The sequence below is a fragment of the Crocodylus porosus genome, unplaced genomic scaffold (genome assembly GCF_001723895.1).
Source record: "Crocodylus porosus isolate Cpor-Errol unplaced genomic scaffold, CroPor_comp1, whole genome shotgun sequence".
In the NCBI taxonomy this organism is placed as follows: domain Eukaryota; kingdom Metazoa; phylum Chordata; order Crocodylia; family Crocodylidae; genus Crocodylus; species Crocodylus porosus.
In genome coordinates, this window is record NW_017728943.1 from 12,490,274 (window position 1) to 12,517,909 (window position 27,636).

The 27,636-nt window shown below is 45.8% G+C and overlaps 1 protein-coding gene across 1 annotated transcript in view; it reads left to right on the plus strand.

The window, feature by feature from the left end:
• LRRC58 (leucine rich repeat containing 58) overlaps window positions 1-27,636 on the plus strand; it is a 27,821-nt gene extending 185 nt beyond the window's left edge. The window contains exons 2-5 of the mRNA XM_019548536.1: window positions 1-231; window positions 22,077-22,205; window positions 23,510-23,787; window positions 25,682-27,636. Coding sequence (XP_019404081.1) covers window positions 1-231; window positions 22,077-22,205; window positions 23,510-23,787; window positions 25,682-25,890 — 847 coding nt within the window. The 3' untranslated portion in view covers window positions 25,891-27,636. The remainder of the gene's footprint in view (window positions 232-22,076; window positions 22,206-23,509; window positions 23,788-25,681) is intronic.

Sequence of the window (27,636 nt, forward strand, 5' to 3'; positions counted from 1 at the left end):
GCCGCGGCTGCGGGCGCTGCTGGCCAAGAACAACCGGCTGGGTGGGCCCGGGTCGCTGCCCAAGGGGCTGGCGCAGGCCCCGCTTGGCCGCTCGCTGCGCGTCCTCAACCTCAGCGGCAACTGCTTCGCCGAGCTGCCACCCGCCCTGCTCGGCCTGCGCGGCCTGCAGCGCCTCAGCCTGGGCGGCAACCGTCTCCACAGCATCCCGCCAGACATCCAGGGCCTGCAGAGGTCAGCGCGGGGGGGAGTGGGGCTGGGTTCCTGCTTTAAAAGAGGAGGCCTTTGGAGGGGGGTGTATGCTGGTGCCCCTCCCTCTGCCCCACAGCCCCCCACTCTCTTGTGCGTGCACACACACACACACACACAACAGCCGCCAAACCCTACATGTACATGTGCACAACAGTCCCCGAGCCCTACACATGCACACACCAAACAGTCCCCAAACCCTGCACACACACTCAGGACAGCCCCCAAGCCCTGCACATGTGGGACATCCCCAAGCCCTGCACACATGCACGTGTGGAACAGCCCCCAAGCCCTGCACACACACCAGGCAGTTTCCAAGCCCTGCTCACATGCACAGCACTCCCTACGTGCATATACACACACTGGACAGTCCCCAAGTGCATGCTCACACATACACTCACACCAGTCTCCAAGCCCTACACATATGTGCACACTGGACAGCCCCCGAACCCTCCCCATACATGCACAACAGTCCCCAAGTCCTACACACACGCACATACCAGACAGTCCCCAAGACCTGACCCTCCATGCAGCTGCCAGGGCTGTTCTCACCACCCTGCTGGGCCGCATGCTGGCTGCATGCATATGTGCACGCAGAGCATGTGATGCCCCTGCCTCCAGTTGCTCACTCCCTGCTCCCACCACACCCAAGCAGCTCCTTGCTAGGGCAAACCAGGAGGTGCAGGGAAAAACTTTAGTGCTGAGCAAAGCAAAATCCCAGACATTTGTTGATGTTTAAAAAAACTGCCCGGAGGGGGATGGGAGGACCCAAAAAGAGGATGGGGTCCAGGTAAATCTGAATGTATGGTAACCCTAAGCAGGTGGGAACCCAGGTGCCATGGTACCTGCTTAGAACAGGACCATCTCCAACCAGAGCAGTGATTCTCAACCTTTTTTGTCCTAGTAAACATCAGTGGCCAATCCCAACCCAGTAAATAGTTTAAGTACCTAGCCTCCTGCCAGCCTGCGGGTGGAAATGGACAATTTTCCATGTTTTTCTCTTTTAAAGGAAAAAAATCTGTGATTTTGCACATTTTCCTATGACTGTGCACAACCCTTTCATATATTCTCGCAACCCTGTGGTTAAGAAACACTGAACTAGATCATTCCAGCCAGGGCTTTGTTGAGCTGGGCCTTCAAAATTTCCTAGGATGGGAGATCCCACCACTTCTCTAGGTAACCTGTTGCAGTGTTTCACCACCCTCCTAGTGTGACACTTTTTCCTAATGTCCAGTTTAAATCTCCCTTGCTTGCCCTTGATGTGATGGCAAATGGACTAGGGGAGCTGGTAGCTAAGACTGTTTCAGAGTCCCTGAAGTGCCAGCCCTAAGTCTGAGTGCCTCTTCAAATCCCAGCTTGAGAAGAAGTGTGACCCTTCCCACGCAGTACCATGGGCAGAGGAGCTCCAGGGCTTGTCCTTATGAGGGGGCAGGGAAACCAAGGGTGTTGCTTGAACTTGCTTTTTGAATGGCATGTGGTCACATCCAAGCAACGATGCAGCACTCATGTGAATTGAAGGCCTGGACAGGCCCCCCTGGCTCAACCTAGCAAGGTGACTTGTGTGAAAAGTGCCAGCTGCCTCATCTGATATGAGGTGAGCCCAGGGAAGGTAGTAAATGTTTCTCCAGCAGAGATGTGCTTTGGGAGTGCATTTCAATTGCAGAGGGGAAAGGTTGAGGTTTTAAATCCAATTAGCTATCTAAAGCATTTGAACCTTATGACATCTAATACAGATGCTGCCATTTAATGCTACACCATCAGTGAGGTAGGTACCTTGAGGTAGCTGATACTTTTAAGTCTTTTTCCTAGTATAGCACACCCCACTCAAACAAAAATCACATCGGTAGTTTTGCTGCTGTATCAGGGTTCCTACAATAATTAGTTGTCCAGTTGTAAGTGTCTTTTAAGTGTTACTAGTCCCAGAGTTTCTCCTTGTCATCTCATATGTTTCAGATTAATTTTCCAAGTTTAATATCTGATTTCATGGGGTTGCTAGTGTTGTGGTGTTTTTCAGCAGATGAAAGTTGGAAAGGTCAATGTTGTAATTGAGGTTTGTTCAGGGAGAAGAGGCCATCCCAGGGAAAATAGGGTTGAGAAGAGTGAGGGTAGGGCATTCATTTGACATGCACAATGTTCTTCAAGAAAACATCCCAAATTTTCACTTGGTTATAGGGCTTCCAGTGAGAGTGGGAGGAAGCCTCAAACCACCTGTGGGCTTTGTATGTCTGTACAGCACAGTGCAGGTGGGAGAAATCATGTGCTGGTTAATCTGGTAACCCAGGTAATATTAGCAGCAAAAATATGCTGAAACAATCATTAGTATGGGCTGGTGACCAGAGCATAGAGCTTGCAACAAGGACCCTTATTCTTTCATTATACTTAGAAATTCTAGGGGTAGTCTTGTATGTACTGAAAAGGGATAGGACTTGGGGAAAAAAAAACAGGGTGGATAAAAATCAGTGATTTTTTTTAACAAAATTAAAAAATGGCCTGCTGCCACTTGACCCCTTCTGCCTGGAAGCAAGCTGCGCCTGCATCCCGTGACCCCGCGCCAGCTAGGCAAGTGGCAGCAGGGCATGGTCCCTGCTCCCGTGCTGCTGTGTCCACATCAGTACTGGTAGCCAGGACTCTGTGTTGTCGCCGCTTGCCAGCCGGCCCAGGAGAGTAGGCGCTACCGCCATTTGCCAACCAGCATGTGAGGATGCAGGTGTGGCAGCACTGGGAGTGGGGGCTCTGCTGTGCTGCCATTTGCCCCCTTCTACCTGGAGAGAGCCACACCCGCATCCTGCCCCCGCTTCCCTCCCTCTGTAACCCCCCCGCCCTGGCTGAGCAAGTTTTCCCATGCCGCTTTCTTCCCCACAACCCCAACAGACTTAACAGCTGAAGGCAGTCATGTCAGCTGCCTGTTTAGCCTATGGCCGAATCACCAAATCTTTTTCTGAATCAATTTGGATGCTTCAAATAGATTCAGAGCTTTTAATTTGTTTCCTGATTCAGTTTGGATTCAGAGATTCAGTACCCGAATCGGGCTGAATCTCCTCCAAATCAAATTGGCTACTGAAGCTTCACACACTGCTAGCAATTACCTGCCCATCAGCCCTGTTGTCTCTTTGCAAATTTGTCTGCACAGAGAGAAGCCCTTACCTCTCTCTAAAAGTGCAGTTTCAAGAAGTTAAATGAATAAAGGAAATCAAACAACAAGAATGCACTTTTTGTAGAAAACGTTGATTAAATTGAGGCTTCCTGACCAATGTTTTAAATCGTGACTTAACCAATTTGGTTTAAATCATATCCACCCTGGAAGAAACTCTAATACATAATGGCAAAAGGAGTTTTGCTGGTGCAGTTGCAGCCATATTTAAGCTGAAGGCCTTTCTGACATAACTTTGTTGATCTTATTTAGTGAGTCTTACCTTGGGGTACCTTGAGAACCTTTTGGGGGTATTCTGTGATGCTAAGCACTGTTAGGTATGCAAACACGATTCACAAGAGAACCTAGAGATTTCAAATATGAATCCAGAGTGTTAAAAACATTCTGACCTGCTGTGATCTTTCTGAGTTCTCTGCAGCAGGAGAATTGCTTTATTATTTTTCTCTAGTCAAAAAACAAGAGAAAACTAAGAGTTGACACTTTCTGAGGAGTGCCTCGAGTCTATCTAGGGCGTCTTGAGATGGAAAAGTTAGATCAGTAATTCTCAACCTCTTTAATGTTTCAAACTGATAATAGTAGCCATGGTTTTTTTCCTGCATTGACCAAGTCTTAGTCTAAGCACAAATGTTGATATTGCATCTGTCACAGGACTGCATTTTATTGCACTTGGGTTTCAGGAGTGGGATTAAGCCTCTGTAATGCTACTTGAGGTTGGTCTTAACTGTGGAGATTCTTCACTGTTTTTAGTGAAGCATAGCATTTGGCTTCTTGACTTTGCTGATGTCAACTTGAATGTTGTTGTCTGAGTCTTCATACAGTCTTTAACTCAGGAGTAGGCAAAATATGGCCCACAGGCTGGAGCCAGTCTGCCAAGGGATTACATCTGGCTGCACCAAATCCCTCAGCCCCATCTGGCCCTGACACAGGGGTGGGGTCCAGCCCAGGCTATGGCATGTGTGGCTGGTCCTGCTGGCTGTGGGCACAGGTTAGCAGCCAGACTTGACTTCCTGGCAGTCCCCACAGTAGCAGCTCATTCTGCCTGGCTGCTGCTGCCAGTGTACCTGATGCCACTGGACTCAGCCCTAGTGCCCAGGCACCCCACTCTCCACCCCACAGGCACTGGTTTTGCAGGCAGGGGCTGGTCGCTGCCTACAGAACCAGTATCCATGGCAGGGATGTGTGGAGAACAGATTGCTGCTCTGCCCCAGGCCTCAGTCTCATGGTGTCACCGCTACCCCACAGTCTCAGCCCTGGCCACCCAGCCCACTCCTACACACCACTCCCCACCTGCCCGCAGCCCCGTCCCAGCCACCTGGCCAAGGGCTGGTCTCCATGGAGACCTCCCCCCACACCCACTCTGTCCGGTGGCTCCAGCAGTGGGTTAGAGGCAGATAGGCCTGGGGTGAGAGAGGATCAATTGTTCCCACCTCTCCAGGCCAGGTCAGGTCAGGTCAGCCCTTCCCCTCCCAAGCCCACTACAGCTCACTAAAACTCCTTAAGTGGCCCTCCAGCCCAAATAATTGCCCAGCTCTGTTTTGACTGGATTAATTCCATTGTCTGCAGTGGAGTGCCTGGATTAACTTGAGATATATGCCAGTGCAAGTGGAAATAGCATCTCTTTGAGTAACTGAACACACAGTGCAAGAAGTGAAAAAGTGAATGAGAACTGATGCTTATAATGTAATGTAACTCTTTTCTGTATCTCTGTCATATCTTACTCTTTTTTATCTTTCCTCTGATATTGCTAATTAATTCTTAGGTATTGGTGGACCTGGTGGCTCAAGGTCCAAATAATTAATGTGTTAATTGTAGCATTAATAGCAAGGATGCTACACGTGCACCCAATTTAAGGTACCATAAAGTGGTAAATGAGCTATAAAAATGTTCCATATCATGTAGAACATTTTTATAGCTGATTTGTGTGCTGCCTTAAATTTAATGTGGCCGTTGGTAGAATGGGGCCAAATGAGCTGAAAGTCCTCCACTAGGGACTTTAAACCCCTGCTTGGATTGGGGAATTGGAGGCTCCTGATGGAGTTTAAAGTCCCCAGTTGGGTGAAGCCCTTCAGTTCCAAGAGCTTCTGATCTTCTGCACCTGGGAGCCTTGGCCTGGACAGCACCTTGTCTCAAACTGACCTTAGTATGGTTCTGGGGTCAGCAATCAGATGATGGTCAGCTCTGGCCCCAGCATTACCCTGGGTAGTCAAACCTGGTCTTGTGCGGTCCAGGCCAGGGCTGACAATTAGATGATTGTTGGCTTCAGCCCTAGCAATCAGCTGATTATCAATCCCAGCCCCAGACCACATTAGGATCAGTTTAAGAACTGGTGGTTTCCCAGGGCTGAAGCCAACAGTCAGCTCATTGTCAGTCCCAGTCCAGTTTGCCATTGCAGGGAAGCCTGAGATTATGATCCTGGGCTGTCTTTGCACTGGCAAGTAGTAATGGTGTGATTGGGGTCTCATTCCTGATTGCAGAATCATGCCTCCTGCCTTGCACAATGTGGCATGGGCAGAGCTGCAATCACTGGGGTCACACCATTAAATGATAGGGATTGTTCTGCTCTTCCTAATGCATGATATTCCAAATTAAACACATGTACAGTTAAAAAGAAGCTGGCTGTGGGAAGGTTTGCAAATGGAGCTTTAATAAGGGCCCAATATTAGGAATTCTGCTGGTTGCCTCTTTCCTCGTCAAATGCTTTACAAATGGTTTTCAGGCAAATGTTGGAACTTAAATGTGTTCGTCTCAGCAGCAGCTCCATGGTTCTCTCTGAACTTGGCAAATAATAGAAAAGGGGTGGGTAAAGGTGTATTTTATCTGATTTAAGCTTTCTCACTTGTACTTCACATTGTTTGGTGAAATGTCTTTTAAAAGGATTTAGAGCCGATTTGAGATCATCTCTTTTGGATTTATATTTCTGGGTAATCTCACTTTGATATCAGCTAATTGGTGTTATGCTTCCTAACATCTTTGGTAGGGAAGAGGCACCTAGGTTATTAGAAAAGATAGATGGAATGTGGAAGGGTTTTTTGGATTAGGAAACAACATAACATTAGAACAGGGATAGGCAAAATATGGGCCCATGGGTCAGATCTGGCCCACCGACTGATTGGATGCAGCCCACAGGGGCACCTGCCAGCTGATTGGATCTGGCCTGCAGCTGCCCCTGTGGCACTCCCCATGGGGCTGAGTCCCACCTGGGACAGCCCACACTGCGCTCCATCCTTTACCCACTGGCCCCAGTCCAGACTAGCGCACACAGCTTCCGGTGGGGCTACTCCCAATGAAGCTGCAGCTGCCACTTGGCTCCAGCTGCCCCTCGCCTGGGTGCTGCTTAGCTCTCCCTCGCCTCTAGCTGCAGCTCCTCCTCCTACCACTGCCCTGGTATGCTGGCCCATCTGCCCTGTACCCATAGCTGGGGGCATCAGACAGAGTGGACAGGCAGGGTCTGCATGTAGACTGGTCTGGAAATCCTGTGAAAAGGGTGTGTTCAGGATGGGATGGGCCATGGGCAGGCAGAGAGAGGCATCTGGGAGCAAGATGGGTGCACAGGGCTGGGATCAGGATCACGGGATCAGGGCATGGTACAGAGTCACAATTTGCTGCCTGCACATCCCTGAGCACTGGTTCTGCAGGCAGGAGTATGTGGGGAGCATACTGTAGCTGTACCCCAAGTGCTGGTCCTGTGCTGTCACCACCCTGCAGTCCTGGTCTCACCGGTCTGTTATGCTCCTAGGTGCCGCTCCCTGCCTGCCCATGGCCCCATCCTGTCCACCCAGCCAAGTGCCCTCTACCCGCTGGGATGGGCCAGTTTCCATGGAGACCATGGGACTAGGGCTGCCTGGTGACAGCATTGGGCCGGGGCCCCAGGGCAGAGCCACAATCTGCTACCTGCATGTCTCTGTGATGGGTTCCAGTTCTGTGGGCAACGGTGTGCAGGGAGCATATCGCAGCTCTGCCCCTGGACAGAGCATACCCCTACCCTGCACTGTCACTGCTCCATGATCCAAGTCCTGCCCACCAAGACTGCTCCCAAATGCTGCTCCCCACCTGTTTGCAGCCCTATCCCATCTGCCCAGGAGCATGCCCTGCCCATAGGGGTCCTGGGCCAGTCTCCATGGAGACCACAGGGCCTGGGTCAGAGCTGCGATCCACTCCCAGATCTAATAATCTACTGCTTCAGGAGTTTCAGTGAGCTGATGCAGGCTGGGGGGGGAGAGGCAGGGTGCTGACCTGGGTGGGGGGAGGGGTGCTGACCCACTCTGCAACAGCTCACCAAAACTCCCTAAGTGGTCCTCCAGCCCAAATAATTGTCCAGTTGTGGGATAAATGATATTGAGCTCCTATGAGCAGCTCCCCACAACCCCTTTGAAATGCAGAAGGTGCGCATTCAAGTAAGCATATACTCCGATACCCCAAAAAGAGCCTGGTGCTGTTAAATCCTCCCAGCTCTGTGCAGGTGAAATATTATGGCTTGCCTGCTGGGGAAATTGTTTAGCAGCACTTAAATCATGGTTGTACTGAATGAGGGAGGGACCTGACAAAACTCAAGGCCAAAAATGAGTACCATGATCTCATTAGTATTCTTAATGACACCAAAAGAGCTGAAGAAAAACAGTTGGTCTGTTGAATATCTCTTTCTGCTACCAGACAAGTGCACAGGGCTGATTACACATACCCCATAATCTAGGGTGCTACTGCTCTCCTCTGGCTTTTGTTATACAGCCAAGGCAGGAGAGGCTAGCTGTCATTTCATTCTGCTCTGATAGACCATTCAGTGCAACTTAGGAGTTTAAGGATGGCTGAAGTGGCCTTGAAAGTACAGCACTTTTATTTTTCCTTCCAAAAAAGAGTCCAGCTGACTCTTTTCATGCAGCTGCGCTTAAGATCAAAGCTGTTCATAGGCATTTAAAAATTCCTAGTCTAATCTTGTTATTTGTTTCACAGTTTAGCTCAATTCTAACTTCCTTTCCTTCTGCATTATATATAAGCATTAATACCAGCATAGGCTTGAAGTAGCTTGGCCTGATGGATATGGAAATAATTAAAATTTATATTAAAAAGGCTGAGACTGTAAGAAAAGTTACTTGAGAATCTAAATCAAGGTTCAGCAGTGTCATCCAGCCTGCAGGGCTCCCCATGGGTCTGAGAATTTGGCAGTGTAGGAGCAGTGACATCCATTGTTGCTTCCCAGCTGCCCTTTCCTGACCTGTGGGGAGCCCTGCAGACCAGATCACATGCAGATTTATGTTACGCTGGGTGCACAATGCCTGGCTGAGGTGGCACAAGCCCTGATCCTAGCACACTGAGCTGAGGGCTGGTGATGCAGGCCTGGATTCTGGGACCTGATCTGCTCTGTGGACAGGCCCCACACCATTCCCCTGGCCTGCTGAGCCCAAAGGTAGAGCACTACTGATCTAAATCATAAAACACAATTCCTTCTATTTTTTTTTTATGAAAGCATGCTTCTTGATTAATATTCATGTATTGCATTAGAGAGGAATTAGCAACTATGACAGCAGTAGCTGGCAGTGTCACAGCCAGATGTTCTGCTAACCCAGAGTTTTGAACCCACATGAATTCTCTGACCTATTTTTGTAGTTTAAAATGTACAATATGAGATAACATGGCTGTGGCACAGGGAGCAGTTTACCTGGAATCCTGCCATTGCCAGCAGAAGCTTGTGAATGGTTCCCAGCATGGAAACAGGAGTACACAGCTGTAAGCCTCTCGTTAGCAGAGCTGTACAAGACTGTAAAGAGTGCACTGATTTTTAGGTGGGAGAAGGTATGAGGGGAACAATATTTTCCTCAGTTTTATCAAACAGCAAATTGCTGTTTGTGACGTCGCGTTTGCAAATTTAAATTTGGACAGTGATTGTTTGTTTTTAAGTGTACCCATACTGTTTGGCTTTCAGCTATGAAATTTATAAAATAGGAAGATGAGATGCAGGGAATAGATGAGTCAGAAGCTGATGCTGCTATTTGTGTGTGTATTTAGATGTGTTCTGGGAGGCAGGGGCGGATGCTTTATTTAGCACAGCTCTGAGAGCTGCGCTAATTAAAAGCACCTGGAACATGATGTGTATCAGCGTCCCTGCACTGAAAAATGGTGGCAGGGTGCTTTGAACTAAAGCTCATCGAACAAGCTTTAGTTTAAAGCTCCCTGCTGCCATTTTTCAGCACAGGGATGCTGATACACATGATGCTGGAGTCTGCTGGAGTGCAGTAATTACCATGCTCCACCAGACTCGATTAATTGCATTAGAGAAGAATAATTAACTTGGCATCCACTGTGATCCAAGATAGTAATATTAGCAAAGTTACACAGCCGCGTAGGACTCCATGCTCATTGAGTCTGCTCCGACGCATTGTAATTACAGTATATCACAGTAGCCTCCCTGCTCGTGTATAGGAGCTATATGCTTATTCTTTTTAACCAAAGCATTTTATAACAAAAAATCGTTGTCCATGTTGCAAATTCTTTGTCTAAAACAAATAGACATTTTAATTTAATCATGCCATTTCCACTTTTTCTTCATTTTGCATAAGCTGCACGTCAACATTAAACAAGACTTTTCTTTCTGGTCAATTCTACTGTGTGGCTTTCCTACTTGATATGATATTGTTTGGGTTCCTGATGCTATTATGGAGCCTTTACAGCTTTCCAAAACTTAATCTTCACTGAATTAAAAAAAAACCACAAGCCTTCAAACCCTTTTGAATCCTTTTTCTTTTTTTCAGTGCAGCCTTCTGTGGGTCTTAAAATTAGCTGATGTTAGAGACATTAAAATAGATAGCATTTCAGATCAGGCAATTAAAAGTAACAGTACCAGATGGTTCTGATGATATCAAAGAAACTTCATAACTTGCAATAATGGGATAGCCAGTTCAGTATAGCTTCCTTTCTTTTTTTGTTCAGTTAGGTGGGCTTATCCTTTATGTCAGGGTTTTATTTCTTGTCTGCCTTTTAGTCCTACCTTATGTAATTGAATTTTCCTTTAAAATGTCAGTTTTTTTCAAAGTTCCTGAAAGGTGGTAAGTGTTTTTCACCACTTGATTTGGGCTCTGCCATGGCCCTGAGAATTAGTGCTATATGCATGTGTTTTTTTATGTATTCATCGTGGGCACAAGCTTGGGAAAAGTACAGCATGCATCTAATCTTTCCAGAACAACTCTGCAAATTCACCCTGTCCTACGTGGCTGTGTAACTTTGCTAATATTACTATCTTGGATCACAGTGGATGCCAAGTTAATTATTCACTCTTTCTTGGACAGAGGAAATGGAGTCTTGTGTAGTTTAAAACTTTACTTACACAGTGAAATCCATATTGTTGGCATGTCTTGGTCTGGCGATTTTTCAGTTTGAGCTCCGGTAGTATAAAGTTGAAAATTTGCATAGGAACTCCACTGTCAGCAGTCCTGTTACTAATTAGGACTAGCCAGCCTGAATCTACCTTGAAAAAGAGTAGGAGTTGGAGGGAGGAGTATTGTTCCATGTTCTGCACTCTGTTAGGGGCTCTAAAGCTGATTTTAAAAAAAAGTCTCTTTGTCATGGCCTCCATGGAACACCATTGGAAGAGTTGCCATTTTGGCCATGGAGCCATTTTTGAGCAGTTGTTTTAGCTGCTAACCTTCCAACATGTATGCTAAAATATAAATATCCTGCCATCTTTTCTTTCTGGCACATGGAGCAGCAACAAAATCATCCTCTCCTTTTATCTTGTTTTAAATAACCCAGTATACGTTTATACCTATAGTCACTCTGTGCCTTTTGGATGGGATGGGTTATAAATATACAAAATAAAGACATAAAATAGTTAAGTCTGTAGAAACTAATTAATTTTGCAGCCATTTTGCCAGACTTTGAATATGTTAGGTGGCTTTGGGCCTTTCCCAAGATGATGATCCATTCTGGAGGAAAATAATGGGATACAGAAGGTGTTCCTCTTCTTGCCTGGTTCCAGTAGTCATGACAGGTGCCTCTTGTGCCTCTGGGAAGGGCCTTCAGATGAAGGCAAGGTAAGTTGGGGTTTGCTTGTATTTTGAAAAAGGGCCTAGAAGAATACAGTGGTCTTCCCCACTACCTGTTTATGCAAGTGGCTCTGGTATCCCATGAGTGAAAATGAATTACAGAAAGTTAGTCCCTAAGCAGATGCTTGATAGTCAATCCCTGGTTGAAAGAAGGGTCATTTTTTTTTAATGTACTCCATAAGGAGCCATCACAATAGATTCTGCTGGCCAAGGATCTGGATTCTTTTGGTGGAGCCAAAGAGATCTTTTACAGTACCAGAGGTCATATGATAATAAAAAGCAAGGATCCTGCTATTGCACTGGGTCTGCAGACAGCCAGCTTGCTTTCTTGCATCTGAGGGTTGTATCTGGGACACATTTTTCATGATGTGGGTATTGTGCACTTGGGGGCTTTTGTCCCTATGGTTTTGTCACTTGTATTGCTAGTTTCTTTGAGGAAAGGTAACAGGTGTCCGAGGGCTCCTATTCCAAAGAAAGCAGATGTTCTAGTAGAGAGGATTCACCTTCCCTGCAGTGTCCCTGGGATTAACCATTCAGACCTAACATATGAGACTATTTAAGGAGAATCCAGTAGAGGCCAGTCCTTGAAGGTGCTTTGCCTCATCACCCATGCAAAGCTGTCTGAACCTCTTTCTCGTTTTGAACAAATGTCATCTAAAACTTTGAGCAGAATGCCCATGGTTCTGTATTCACTTTAGGAGTTTGTCACCATAACCCTTTGGAGGAGCTACTCTTTAGAGCTGTAGGAGAAAGGGAGAGCTCTCCCATCAGAAACTTCTGCTATAGCAGTTGTTCTGCCTTTGCTGCTTTCCTGTTAAGCAGAGTGACCATATGTCCTGGTTTAGCCAGGGCAGTCCTGGATTTCAGAGGCGATCGCAGCCAGCTGTTGAGAATTATAATGGGCATCCCAGAAATGCAGGGGCATGGGGCACAGTCTGGATGGGACTCAGAGCAGCACAGAGTGCCTGGCAGGCAGGCACTGCTGCTTGCCTGGCACACAGCCCCATCCCCACCAACTTGTGAGAGCACAGGGTGGTGTGGATGCAGGGAGGGGGTAGTGTCCTGGATATCCCATATTTCTGGGATTTCCATATGGTCAGCCTACTCTTAAGAAATTTGTGTATCCCTAGTGTTGTTCCCCAGAATTTCTGGTGGCTTCTTCCACAAGCAAATTTTGCAGGCAATTTTCTACAAGTTCTGGGTTGACTCCAAATGACTGAATATATCTGCAGCTGCAGAACGTAACAGTACCTACTAATCCCTATATGGCAGTTAGGGCCATATTCAGCTCTTTGTTTTAGTCCAAAGCTATTGCTTCAGTCGATATGTTCCTGCAGAAGAAAAAACTGTTTCTGGAATTGCTCAAGGAAGACCAGAGTCTGAAATTCCCTGTGTTCATTTAATCTTTTAGATTCAGTTTCCTGGTCTCTTTAGTTTGGCTGCCTCATTCAGAAGACATTCTTGGTTCAGGAATTCTGATCTCTTCACTAATGGTAAAGATAAAGTTAGCTGGTTACTTTTAGAGGTAATGCTATAAAACAAATAAGGTCACACTGTGCCTAATTTTTTTTCTCTGGGTTTGAGTCAGCTTGTCTTATGAGGAAACCTGCATCAGATTTCAGGAGCCAGCCTTGGACCTGAAGAAATGAGGATAATCAGGGTCACAGGAGACAAAGATTATTGTCCTACACCATGTCAGCTCTTGATAATACCATGACTCAGTAGTCATCTGAGGACACAAAAGTTCATAAAACCAGCTTGAGTTCTAGTCATATCTGTCTGTCTTTTCTGTTCCTTACCAGGTGAGCCCATTAGTCCTATTTTTTTTCTGAGCATGGGAAAATACTTTAAACTACCATGATCAAGTGATTATTGAACAGGGTGTTCCATGTAGTTGTTAAAACCCAGAACAAAATGTTTTTAGTGGAACCGTATAAGAACTAGGGAGATGGTGCCTTGTTAAGTGGAGTTATGCAGATATGGACAGTAGTAAACAAGTGCCAATAAGAAAATGGGCAGGGATCCCACATAGATCCCTGAAATATAGGACCCCTACAGGACAGACTAGGGCAACTGGTAACAGATAGGAAGGACAAAGCTGAGCTCCAAAATGAGTTCTTTGCATCTGTGTTCCTGAACACAGATAAAGGCATATCTCCCAAAGGAACTATAGACAGGCACAAGAGGGACTCCAACCCACCAACAGTTAATGCTGACCTAGGGAAGGGACATTTGGAGGGGCTGGACATGCTCAAGTCAGCAGGCCCTAATGATCTTTATTCAAGGGTGCTGAAGGAATTGGCCAGTGTCATAGCAGAACCACTGGCACAGTTGTTTCATCACTCATGGCGTTCAGGATAGGTCCCAGAGGACTGGAAAAGGGCCAGTGTGGTCTCTATTTTCAAGAAGGGGAGAAAGGATGATCCAGGTAACCATGGGCTGGTTAGCCTCGCCTCTCTCCTTGGGAAAACCTTTGAAAAAATTTCTGAGGAATACATTTGTGGAAGTCCAGCAGGAAAAATAATGCTGAAGGGCAACCAGCATGGATTCATAGTAGGTAGATCCTGCCTGACTTAACCTTGTTTTTATAGCCAGGTACAAAATGCTTAAATGCAGGAGTTGAGGTAGATGTCATCTACTTGGATTTTAAAAAGGCCTTAGATACAGTGTTGCATCCCATTCTTATAAATAATGAAGGAGCTGCGAATTAGATTATTACATGGTCAGGTAGGTGGAGAATTGGCTTATGGGATGCACCCAGAGGGTAGTGGTGGATGAGTTGTTTTCAACTTGGAAAAATGTGGGCAGTGGAGTTCCCCAAGGTTCAGCCCTTGGACCAGTGCTGTTCAGTGTCTTCATCAGGGACTTAGATGAAGGCGTTAAAAGCACTCTGTCCAAATTTGCAAACGACACCAAGTTAATGGGAAGAGTAAACACTGGAGGGCAGGAAGCGGATTCAGGCGGATTTGGACAAATTGGGAAAGTGGGCAGAACAAAATAGGATTCAATTTAACAAAGATAAGTGCAAAGTGCTGCATCTAGGGAGAAAGAATCGCCAACACACCTACAGACTTGGACGTGACTTTCTAAGTATCACAGCAACAGAACGGGATCTCAAAGTCATAGCTGACGACTCATGTTCATTTTGGAGTCAGTGTAATGAAGTGATAAGTAAAGCCAACTGCACTCTTTCATGCAGTAGTAGGTGCATCATGAACAAGTCAAAGGAGGTGATACTTCCCCTCTGGAATTGGTAAGACCGCAGCTGGAGTACTGCGTCCAGTTTGGGGCACTGCACTTCAAGAGGGATGTTAATAACTTTGAGAGGGCCCAGAGGAGGGCTACTTGTATGGTTAAGGGCCTGTAAGTAAGATCCTACGAGGAGAGATTCAGGGACCTGGATCTTTTCAGCCTCCTCAAAAGAAGGCTGAGAGGGGATCTTGTAGCCACCTACAAATTCATCAGCGGGGCAGCAAAGAATAGGGGATACTTCATTTACCAGGGTGCCCCTTGAAGGTTACTAGGAACAACAGCCACATAGACAGAGCAAATTTAGATTAGACATTAGGAAAAAATTCTTTATGGTGAGGGTTGCCAAAATCTGGAATGGGCTTCCAAGGGAGGTGGTGCTCTCCTCTACCTCGGAGGTCTTTAAGAGGAGAGTAGACAAGCAGCTAGCTCAGTGGCGATGCATAGGGGGTGCATATTGCACCCCCTGAGCACTGGTGCACCCCCTGTCAGCCAGCGTTCCCGGGCAGGGGGGAAGGTGAGAGCGCTGGTGCCCCCCGAAAAGCACTGGCTGGGGAGTGGAGGCTCACCCAGAAATGCCAGCACTCTCCTGGAAGTGCCAGCAGCATGCCACTGCCACTTGTGGGTCAGTGGGATCAGCTGCAAGAGAGACCCGACCCTCCCTGCCCCCCACCCAGTCAATGACTGACCACTGCAGGAGGCAGGTGACTCCCCTGACTCAGGAGGCACCAGTCACCCATGACTTAGCTGCGGTCACCTCACCCCAGTTCTCTTTCCTGCCCAGGGCTGGGGGCAAACTTGATCTACTAAGATCCCTTCTGACCCTAAAAATCTATGAAATCGATGGATTGGAAACCCTCCTAGCAATAACTCTTACTTTGCATATGGATTGCTCCCACAAAGCAACATTGACTCACTCCCAGTCCTTTGCTTTGGAGTTCAGATGGAAGTAAAGTTGCAGAGGACAGTTGAAGAGAGGGTGCCTTTAAGCAGAACAGTGACCCTTAGGGCAAAGGAGCTATGGTGCAACTCCGGCCTTTCAAAAATGCTTCTGTGGCTAGGTACACAACTTGCCATGAGAGCTGTGGAAGCCCTGCATTCAGGGCAGAATTGCTGCGAGGAGTTTTCCACTCCTTTCAGTGTGTTCATCGTAAGCCAGTCACCTCTCTTTCCTCCTTCCCCTCCCCAGCAGTTATTCCATGCTCTCTTTTCAGCAGACATGTCATGATCTTTAAGACTGAAGGCTTGTAGTTAGTATAAGGAGACTAGAGAACTGGTCAGTAGTGAGTTCTTCCCAAGACATTCTATAAGGAATGAAAATTAGCAAGGGAATGCATGTTAATTCAGTTGTCAGTTTGCGTGCTTGGAGAATTAATTAACTGAAGAGGTGAGAAATGTATAAGTAGATAAGAACTCTAATGCAATATCAGACTTTGTTAGGAAGTATCTTAAGGAGGAGAGAGATTTATTTTATTTTCTCTTTATTTTTCCATCCTTGAACATAGTTGGTTTACCTGAAAACTGCAACACTTAGGTGAATTTTAAAAGTTGGTTGTTCACTGTGACATGAGATATGGCTGACCCAATGGCCCGTGCCCATCAGAAGCATCACTGTTACTGTGGAATTTGACTTAATAGACTGGCATTAACGTAAATAAAGAGAACAGTAGCAGCTGGTGGAGTGAGGTGGTGTTCTACATCAAGTCCTGGAACAACTTAAGTAACGAGGGACTCACAGACAATTAAAGATAAAGAAGAACTAGCATATAATCCAAAACTGAGGGGCCTGCTGGATGGACTTGAAGGGGAAAATACAGTTAAGGGTCAGGTATCTATATTAGGGGTGTGCATCTGTTCACCAAGGCAGTCCATAGGAAGACAAGAAACAGTGGACACAAACTGATTGAAGATTGCTTCAGATTGGGCATAAGGAAAAACTTTACAAGTTGAATGCCAAGGGTCTGGAACAGACTCCTCCCAGAGATGTACAGTTACCCACCCTGGAGATCTTCAGAAAGTGTCTTGATGCCCAACTGGCTGGGGTCGTGATCCCAGCAGTCTTTCCTGCCCAAATGCAGAGGGTCTGGACTCGATGACCTTGTAAGGTCCCTTCCAGTCCCTAACATCTATGAATCTATAATAGTGATGGATGCCATGAAGGTTATGACAGGATAGATCACTCTAGATATACCCTGTTCATAAACTCTGCCTATAAAGCAGGGGTGGCCGGTGTGCGTTAGACTGCCACAAGTGGCAAAGACAGCCTCTGTATGTGGCACAAGGTAGGTTGGGGAAGGGGGGTATGCAGTGTAGCAACAGATAATGCAGGGAGTAGAAAGTAGAGCAGCAGATTGTGCACGAAGCAGAGGGCAGGGAGAAGAAAGCAGAGGAGTAGATCTGTTCCAAGGCAGGAAACGCAGGACAGGGAGCAGAAAGCAGGGCGGGGGAAGGGGATCAGAGTGGCGTATGGGAAGTGTGTGGTGCTTAGTTTGTGGCGTGCTGCTCCGAAGCATCCACTACTGCCATCGTTGGTGACAGGCCTATTTTTTTTGCAGCCACAGTGGGTCTGGACCCACCAGGAAATTTTAAGCCCCCCTCAGTGGCGAGAAGGGAGGCCATTAACTGCATAACAACTGAGTCCCTGGGACAAACTGTGAGAAAAACAGGAAGAGGAGTGGAGGTTACAGATTAATAAGTAGGGGCATTTATATACCCCATTGCGAGGGGAGCACTTTAATTAGAGTGGCTCCCAGAGCTGCTGTAATTAAAGTATCTGGAGCATCTCACATATTGGCATCCCCACACTTAAAAAATGGTAGCAGGGGTGCTTTATCTAAAGCTTGTTGAACAAGCTTTAGATAAAGCATCCTTGCTGCCATTTTGAAGCATAGGGACACTGCGGCAGGAGGCCGCTGGAGCACTATAAGTGCCACGCTCCAGCAGGCTCAATTGAGTCTTCTCCGACGTGCTGAATTACGGCACCTTGGAGCAGTCTCCCTGCTCGTGCATAGGCACCCTAGAGCATCAAGGGGGGATGCCAAGCAGAATTCTCTTGTTTTGGAGTTATCAGTTGCAGAAAATTTCAGTTGCCTTTTGGCTTAAAGCCAGAAATCTCTGACCTCAGGACCTTGATTCACTCAAGATCAGTGACATTTTCAGTACTGCTCATTGCTGATTTAATTCTTCTTCCCTTACACTGATGATAAAAACTCTAACTGACCTCAGTTGGAAGAGTTAGGTTAGTACTGAATACTGTATATGCACAAACTCTTGAAGTCGGTGGAATATTTATCTGTAGTAGTAATGTAGGTATAGTCATTTGTAGGAGGCTGCTAGGGCAGTATAGTAATGACTGGAGAAGATAGTTTTAATGTGCAAGTTTTATTTTGGAGTTTAGTTCAGCAATTCAGAATAAATTGCAAGAGATTAGTAGGATCCCAAGGAAAATAGGCATGGGTATTGATAATTCGGGGCTTTGGCTCTCCTTATAATACATATTAAAAAATAGAAAACAAATAGCAGCTTTGGAATGAGAGATAAGCCTTCACTTTTTGGCACAGAAGCTAAGTGCTAAATACTGGGAACTAGGACATCTTTCTAGGGCCTGATACATTCAAGAGCTGCCTGCTACAGGGTGTTTTCATTTGTTGCAGGTTGTGCTGGCTGCTGTTAGACAGGGCACTGGACTAAATGTGCCAAGAGTCTCATCTGATAAGGCAATGGTTTTCAAACTTCCTCAGGTGATGGAACCCTTTCATGTCATTTCTTCTGCTGTGGAGCCCTTACCTCTATCCTAAAGACTGACACAGAGCCAGGTGACCCAGCCCAGCAATGACGGTACACTGCCTCCTGGCCTACACCATTACTCCAGGGCTCCACAGAACAGAGTTTGAAAACTGCTGTAGTTAGGGACCTACCGAATTTGCGATTTCACAGATTCTGTGAAATGTGTCATTGCCCGCAAAATCAGGCTATGCCTGCAAAATCCTTAGGGGGGACTTATGGAAAATAAAATACTGGCTCTTCAGAAGGAGCCAAGAGCAGCCCTTTGGACTCTGGCAGCCTGCCTGGGCAGGGAAGTGGGGTGGAGGGCTGCCAGCAAGATGGCTCTGACCCCTTGCCACTGTTTGGCTGCGAGGGCTGTCTGTGATGTGGCCCTGCCCCTTTCAGGTTGGCAGCAAGGGGCAGGGCTGTATAACAGCCCTTGCAGCCAAGCAGAGCTGTGGGGGGCTCCCTGCGCTCCACCCGTGAAATGACTGTCGAGCTCCATGTTCTGCCCTCAGAATCAGCGGGCAGCCAGCACAAATTAGGTAGGTCCCTGACTGTAGTAAGGCAAGTTCTTATCTTTCTAATAGGGACCAGAATGTTGTTTAATAAAGTTACAGTTGCCCAGTAATATATTGTACATTTCCAGAACATGCCAAGGAAATAATCTGGCATCCAGTTTCTGAAACCAGGTTACAGTGTGTGCCACCCTCTAAACACATCCTGAACTCTCTCCTGCTGCCTCTGGCAATAGCCCCAGGAAATGGTTAACAGAAGTGGGGCAGTGGTTTGCAAACTACCTAGGGAAGCACCTGATTCTCCACCTTAAGTCTTCAAGTAAAGACATAGGGCATTTATACACATACCTTTTTGTCCCACGATGCCCCGGAGATCCTCCACTTTGGAGCAGACATGATTAATGCGAACTGATGTGCACTGTGCCATGTGTAATTGTATAAGCAGCAAAATGTGCATCAGCATGCAGAAAACGGCAGTGGTGCACTTTAGCTCAAAAGCACGACCAAGGTGTTTTACTTCAAAAGCTCACCACCGCCATTTTCTTCACGCTGATGTATGTGTCACAGCTTATACAAGTGCATATAAGCGCTGCAGTGCATATACATGTGAAACAGCCCGAAGTGCCTCATTAGAAGGTGCTTTACTCCAGCACAGGGTAGTAGGTTTATTACAGAAGTCAGAGATGAAATTCTTTGTCCTTTCTTATACAGGAGATGAGACTGTATGGTCTAACAGTTCTCTCTGGCCTCCACATCCAATTCCATAACAAGGAAATGTGAGGAAGGACTTGGGGAACTTGCAGTTTTGTGTTGTGTTCCAGTTCGGAATTTGATTATTAATCTGCATGCACTGTAGTGTCTGGATGCACTGAATGGTTGGGCTGTGACCCCCACCCAAAGCCTCTGCCCCCAGCCTGGGCTCTGTGGCTGTCAGCAGCTACCCAGAACCTGGGCCACCTGCAAACATCTGCTGCCTCTCCACCCTGGCCCCGGCCCCAGACCCAGCCCTGGGCTGCAGGGAGGCAGCACAGTGGGGAGCACTGCCGATGCAAAGCAGCGTTGGAACCTGGCGCAGCAGGGCACATCAGGGGGCACAGAAAATTGCTTGCTCCCTTCTGTCCTGCCACACTTCCCCTGTGTGGACAGGAGTAGTGTGGGCAGCATCGCAGGGTTGTGCCCCTCACTGCTGTCCCCACCTGCATGGGAAGTGTGACAGGACAGTGGGGAACTTGGAGCAGGCAGCTTCCCATTTCTGCTCAACAGCACTGGCCGCCTGTGGGAGCTCCCTGCTTGCCGCCGCCACACTCCCACTGATGACAGTGCTGCTGCTGCCTGCGGGAGCTCACCATGCCCCCCCCGCCACCAGCCTCTGGGGGCATACGGTGTTCATGCCCTGCCCTCTCCCCAGTCTCCTGTGTGCCATGCACAAAGGCTATCCACGCCACTTATGAGACACGTGCCACAGATTGGCCACCTCTGCCTTAGTGCATCCTTCAGTGCTCGTGTGCTCTTGTCCTAGCATTCTGTGGCATCTGAGGGCTGAATGCTCATGTGGATTATTGGCATGTTGGAGCTTTGCTCCAAGGCAGAATTTGTTGCAAGGATGGCCAGTGCCTTAATCCTGTAGCTCTTAGCTTTCAGAAACTTATTTGTAGCCACTCCACCTTTTGAAAGGGTATGAGGTTCCACTAGGCTACCTTAAATCCTGCATTTGTAAAGATTCGGGGAACTTATTTTTAAATAATCTGTGTTCCCATGTGCTGCAGGATTCTATTTCCCACCCCAAGGCCTCTTGATTCCTCGGTACTGACCACTGTGTTCATTAATTGTGCTGGCTGTACATTGTGTTCTCTTAGCTGGGATGGTAAAGGGGCTCTGGCAACATCAGATGGATTGCCAGAGACAGGAAGGTAAAGAGTGAAAATGCAGACTCTATCCCAGATCTGAGCCTAGTGCAGTGATTCTCAACCACATTGGGGTGCCTTGAGATTCTTTCAAGGGTGCTGGGATGTGCCACACAGTATTAGCACCTCTGCCCTCTCTCATTTTCCCTCAAAGATTCTGAGAAAGAGTGGCTCTGGCCTCCCTACATCAGTGCTGGAGCCAACATGGGGAAGATAAAGAGTTTGGTGCGGGGAGGAGACTGTAGCTTGTTCCAGTAACCAAATGATCCAGAGACTTTCTTTTTGCTCACACTCACTCTTGTTCAGGAAATTGGTGAAGGGTATGAGTCAGCACTGAATTGCCCTAATTGCTTACTGGTCTAGAGTCTTGTAGCTTCCCTCTACTTAATCAAAATTAATTTCCTGGACAGTGCTTCTAAGTTAAAGCTAGAGTCTGCATGTGGATTTTTGAGCATCTGTAGAATACTGCTCTTAACCAGAAGGCTTGGCTTACAGTTAAAACTTTTTCTCTGATTTCCCAGCCCATTTAAGCACCATAGAGCACTACCACTAGTGCAGGGCATTAACCAGTAATGCAGTGGTGTAGTTCAGGTGCAGTGCCCAGAGCACATCACCTTGAGCCACACACTTACCATGATATATTTTCTACACATTCCTTGTCTTTAACAAAGAGCCTGAGTCCTGCTGTGTACATGTATTTATTTCACTTCTAGAAAAATAAGTTTAGTTTGTGCTGACCCATAGGCATCAAGTGCCATGCCCCTACTGAGTTCAAACTTGAGTGACTGAAAACAGGTGGAGAAGGATTAGAGCTACTGTTGGAGCCCTAAACATGTCTCAGATAGAGACCCCAGGTGATTTTTGTAAATGGCTTATGGGAAGATAGCTGTATATCAAGACTCCTTTGCTCAAATCACCACAAATTTAAGTTGCTAACTGTCTCAGAAATTTTTGAGACAGCTGAGTTATCCTGTGGGTTTTGGAGCACTTACTGACTTTTAATCAGAAAGCAGTGCTCAATGTAAACTAGAGGTGGGTAGAAGCTCTATTACGTCATTATGTGTACTGAAGACTCTACTAAGATTCTGTCTTAAGGAAAATTTTACGTATGTGTCTGTAATCCTTTTCTAGATGATCATGAGGTGTTAAACCCAGTGACAATCAAACCGGTAATGACTTCAGTAAAATAACCTAGTGTTTTCTTTTTCAGCTTAGAGTTTTTATACCTTGGAGGGAATTTCATTACTTCAATCCCACCTGAGTTAGCAAACCTGCCTTCACTAAGCTACCTGGTACTGTGTGACAACAAGATCCAAAGTATCCCGCCACAGCTGGCTCAGTGAGTATTTCCAACTACTTCATTTTTCTCATACACCAGCTATAATTAACACTCAAAACATTCTTTATCGGGGAAGTGTGGATGGGAGTAATTGGGAGAAACAACTTGCTCTTTAGCTTTTAATCACAGGTTAGATCTGTAGCGATAGGTTCTTAGGCCCAGGCACTGGAAAAAGACTGTAAATGTATGGTGCAAAGAGAATTGATTTGAAATACTATGAATGGGTACCAGTGAATATCTGCTTAAGTCTTGATTGTAAGACATGTCACCATAGCATCTAAGCACAGGTTTAGGAAATGCAAAAGTTCCAGTAGTGCAGTAAATTGCTGCCATTCACATCTTCATTGGGTTGCACTCAGCCTGCTTTGCTTGCACCCAGACCTTTTGGTGATACCGCATGCTCCTTTTTTCTTCTATAACACCACTCATGTAGGGATCGCAAAATACTTTAATATTTGCTTAGCCTCACAATAAACCCCTGAAGGGTAAGGGAACATTTTAATCCAGCACATAATAAGGAAAAACCCAATACAACAGTTTAAGACAGGAAATGAAGAAGAATTTGATATGCAGTTGAAACTCTAAGATAAAGGGATGGAAGCCTAAGGTGGAATTTAAATGGGGTAGCAAGTCTTGGCACTCCTTTTGACATGGGCTCTTTAATGACTCTGGGTGCTCATGACCTTGGTTTTGTCGCACATGAAAATGGTTCCAAGTAGCATCCTATGGCACTGTCCTGGGGCCCTAGTTTATGGTTGCTAAGTAGGGTGAGCTTCCCTACAGAATCAGCAGGTGGGGTGTCACCTATACAGACATCACTGTGACCTTGCTGAGCTCTTTAGTTCTGACCAGATCACAGCATAAGGTGGAACAATGAAAGCATGGGGTTTCCCAGAGCTGGGTGGCTACCAGTGCACTCATCTTTAATACATGAATAAAAGCAAGTGACTTATCAGAGTATTGTACAGAGCCTTTTTGGATGCATGCCCCTAGTGCGTGGAAACATTAGCCTTTTAAGAACATCCATTTTATGTAGCACTGCTTTTGTTCTTTATTATGTTTTTTAGGGTGGGTGCAGGATACGTTTCAGACCAAGTTTCCTTCCTTACCAGGCATTTAGTAGTTGAGCAAGGCTTTTATTTTGTATGCTAAACCAACACACCAGCAGTTTTAGCATGACTTTGTGCTTTGAGGAGGAAACTCAGACAAAAATGGGCAAGAGGTGTGGTAAGCAGGCTGTACTTCGTAATATGAATGCAAACAAGTTTTGCTTGCTCCTCTGGACTCTTCCTCTTGCTCTTCAGGTTGCATTCCCTACGTTCCCTTAGCCTCCACAACAACCTGTTGACATACCTCCCCCGGGAGATCCTCAACCTGGTTCACCTGGAAGAGCTGAGTTTGCGTGGGAACCCTTTGGTGGTTCGGTTTGTCCGTGACCTGACCTACAATCCCCCAAGTCTCCAGGAACTGGCCGGGCGAACCATTAAAGCCCGCAATGTTCCCTATGGTCCCAGTGATCTTCCTGAGAATCTTCTCAAATATCTGAACCTGGCCAGCAACTGTCCCAATCCCAAATGTGGGGGTAAGTTTGTTGCTCTCTAGTTCCCACTCTTCTCCCTGCTTTCATTTCATTATACATCGCTTTATAACTATCTCATCCCTCATAGCCTAGCTGCATGTGCTGCTGTATCAGGAAATGCCTGCTGAGTGTTTCAGTAGCCCCAGGTATTGTATATATCCACAGTTATGCTGAAATTAATACATGTATTGCACTTAGCTGTTCTCATCTTCAGTTAAAAATGTTATTAGTAAGGGTGCACTTGAATATTCTTATCCTTTCAGTGACTCTTTATCACTGTTGTTTCTTAACTTACGTGTTCCTATGCAAAGCAGGGAAAATCCTTCCAGGGGCACTTTAAAACCCTAGCACTGTCACATATGGTGGGAAAAGTTTTTTGGGTTTTTTTTGTAAAACCAGCAAACCAAGAGCACTATGTTATGAGGTGTCCTTAGGAAGACTCACTGCTTTGCAGATTAATTTCTCTAATTGGGAGGAAATGTAGATCACACCAGTTCAGCCAGAACTAAAGGCATTGTTCTGGGTTGAAAAACTATATATAACACTATAATGTATGTGCAGACGTGTATGTGTGCAAGCGGTTTTGTAGGCATTGTGCAAGCTTAGGAGTTCCAAACAACATATGTAGGATTTTTCATCCAATCATTACATCCATGTAGGACAATTTCGAAATGGAATGGCTGGAAGGAATGAGGGGCCAGATGTGTTGAGAGGAGAGGAAAGGGAAATTTCTTCTTTTCTGAGTTGTGTGTAGCTTAGGCAATAACAGTAGATAGGTTTCATTCTCTTCTGACTGTTTTTTCCTTGTCTTTTTTTTTTTTTGTGAACTAGCACCACAGTCCAGTTCTGGTATACACACTTTCAGGAGAAGGGGGATGGGGGAAGCAGCTGTTAGCTAGCTCCAAACCAAATAGAATTTTTAAAAAGACCATCCTAGAAACTTCTGAAAATGTCCATGTCTAAGATTGGCCTTTCTGCAAGAGGAGAACATAATTGTGTGTTAGGGCATCATTCTGTTCCCATGGAAAATAGCATCTAAACTCAGCATGACGACTTCAGTCAAGCAGAAGAGAAATGGGGCAATGAGAGGGAGAGCTTTTATTTGTATACATACCTTTGTCTGCTGGTAGAAGGGGCCTGTCAAACAGGGAAGTACAGTGGGCAAATGGATTTAATGTTTAAGGATATGTTTGGCAGCTCCCAGCATGAAATTTTCTCAATTCGTGGATAAATCTCCTTTGCTGTGAAATGAATAATCCATTGTTTCTTTTTTCAGAGGCTCTTTTGCCCTTCTAAACTTTCACCTGGAGATCTCAGTTGCTTAAGAATTTTCTCCAACCCCTAGCAGGTGGCAGCTGAGTATCTCCATTTTATAGATGGGGCTTAAAATGATCCATTTTCCCTTGAGTTGCAAAACCAGCAATGAAATTGTGGCAGAGCTGAAAATAGAACACAAGTGTCCTGATTTTTTTTTCCACTGCCCTGCTCCTAGTCAAGCTAGTGACTACTTGGCAAACACACACTCACAGACAAGCAAACTGGTAGGAATTTAGCAGGATTAGATTGTTGGGTCTCAGCATGAAATCTGTGGTGTGCAAAGACTTAGCAAACTTCCTGTTTTTCTATAAAATCTTGTCAGTACATGAATTACCAGAAGCTACATATAATCTAAGTCTAAAAAGAATTAAATCTATGATAGTCCACAAATACAGTGCTCCCTTCTCTTCTCCAAAGTCTCTTTTCTTCCTCCTCGTCTACAGTGTTTTTCATCACCTCTCCTGATTAATTCCATCCTAAGTGAATGTACGTGAATAAGAAATTATATAGTTTTTTTTAGCCAAATCATTGAGGCATCATTTCTTTTCTAAAATCTGCCCTACATTCATTCTCTTTGCAGGTGTCTACTTTGACAGCTGTGTCCGACAAATCAAGTTTGTTGACTTCTGTGGGAAGTACCGCCTCCCACTGATGCACTACCTGTGCTCTCCAGAATGCTCCTCACCCTGCAGCTCTGCCTCGCAGAGCTCCACTTCTCAGAGCGAGTCTGATTCAGAGGACGAAGCCATTGTTGCTGCACACAGGATGCAGAAAGTTCTTCTTGGATAAAAGGGATTGAGGGAGAAAAGGCTGGGAAAGAAACATGTTAGAAAAGCAATAATGGAACTGCAAAGTCTGAAGGTCTTGCCTGAGGAGCTTATAGAAACTGCCATCAAGTCACATGGGGGCAGAACATCATCTAAGCAAATGTAGGATTGTTTGGTGCAATGCTACTTAGAAGAACTAACTCAATGATGCACCTACATGTAGGAGTGTTCCAGAGCTAGGGGTTGGTACAAAGTCCACCACAAAGGTCTGCTTTCTGAGAAGTCTGCCTGAAAATGGGAGATGGGACCTGCTCTGGTTAGGAGGGTGGTTTAAATGGGTTCTAAAGCACGACACTTCACTGAACTGCTAAGCACCTTATGAAGCAAAGGAGACTGCGCCAGGACATAACACTGCAGTAAATCAGAAATGGCGTAACACCTATATTGTGCATGTATGTGGACTCAAGGCTGTGTTTGTCAGCAGAGGTTTTGTTTCTTTGTATCACACTTTAGCACCTGCTCTCTCCTTGATTTCCAGTTACATATTCATACAGCTCCCAAAGTAAGAATTCTTTTTATGGGGTGTGGATTTTCTAATCTCTGGTTACCCTTCCTTTGCTTCAGATTTGGGATCTCCGTCCTGTTTTGAATATTACAGCCTTAGAACTGAGCCTTAATTGGTATTTATCTGCCTTTTTATACTGTGCTGCTGTTTGCGTTTTCTTTAAGTCCATCGTGATTCTCTAATTGCAGCTAGTGCATCTTGCCTCAAAATATAGACAAGTTGTCTCATTGAGACTTGATGTCAGTTCAGTTCTACAGCCATGTGCCCCCAAGCAAAGGACCAAATGTTTTGCCCAGCAATGTGCTTTGAACTCTGATTCTAGTGGGGCAAATCTGCTCTTAAACCTCTGCAACTTGTATGGGCAACTCTTGATTAATCTTTCTGTTTAATCAAGACCTGGATGGCTAAGATGGTGCCTGTTGGTGGCAGCAGTCCCTCGATACAAGGGTGCCAGTTTTCCAGTAGATAGGAAAGTGGTTTTAGTGTTAAGGAAGAGCTACTTGTTGCGTGGCTTTTTGTAAACTTTATTTTTCCTCCCAAAGGTACTGCTTCCTTAAATTGAAAGTACAGAATAGGACAATGCCAAGAGCATGGTGTTCTTCCACCTTCCTGGTATGAAAAGAAGAGCTAGTGGAAGGAAACAGAAGACATGGTGCTTGGGCTGGCTGTGCAGGCATCAAGTTGGTGGTGCAGGTTCTTGTGTATTTCTTAGTTTACATTCGTTGTTATGTTTAAAAGTTCATGCAATCTGATGGATTGTTCAGCTAGTACACTGAGTTTTCTCAAACTGTATTTAAAGGAAAAATGCAGAGAATGGTTATAATACTATAACCAAACTTTAAGAAATAACTTTATTTCTAAACAGTGTGAAACTGATGGGGATTTCTAAGTCTCCCCATGGGGTAATGCATTTCTCACAAGGAGAGCTGCCATTTTATTGATACTTCCCAAAAAGCTGTGTTTGTGAGGTAGCTTGAAATGCAACAAATCCAGCTCTGCATTTGAATATAGGAGCAAAGCAGGTTATTTGCTGGTCTGTGCAAAACAAACAAGTACAGTTTTTTAAACCCTACTTTAAAAAATCTTGTATGCTCCTCAGGCTTTCAGAAAATGAATCTAGCTATTTGAGTGCTTCTTTGGCAGCACTTTGTTAATTATTCTGTTCAACTGTTTGACACTTTATTAAAGCACTTTCATAATTTA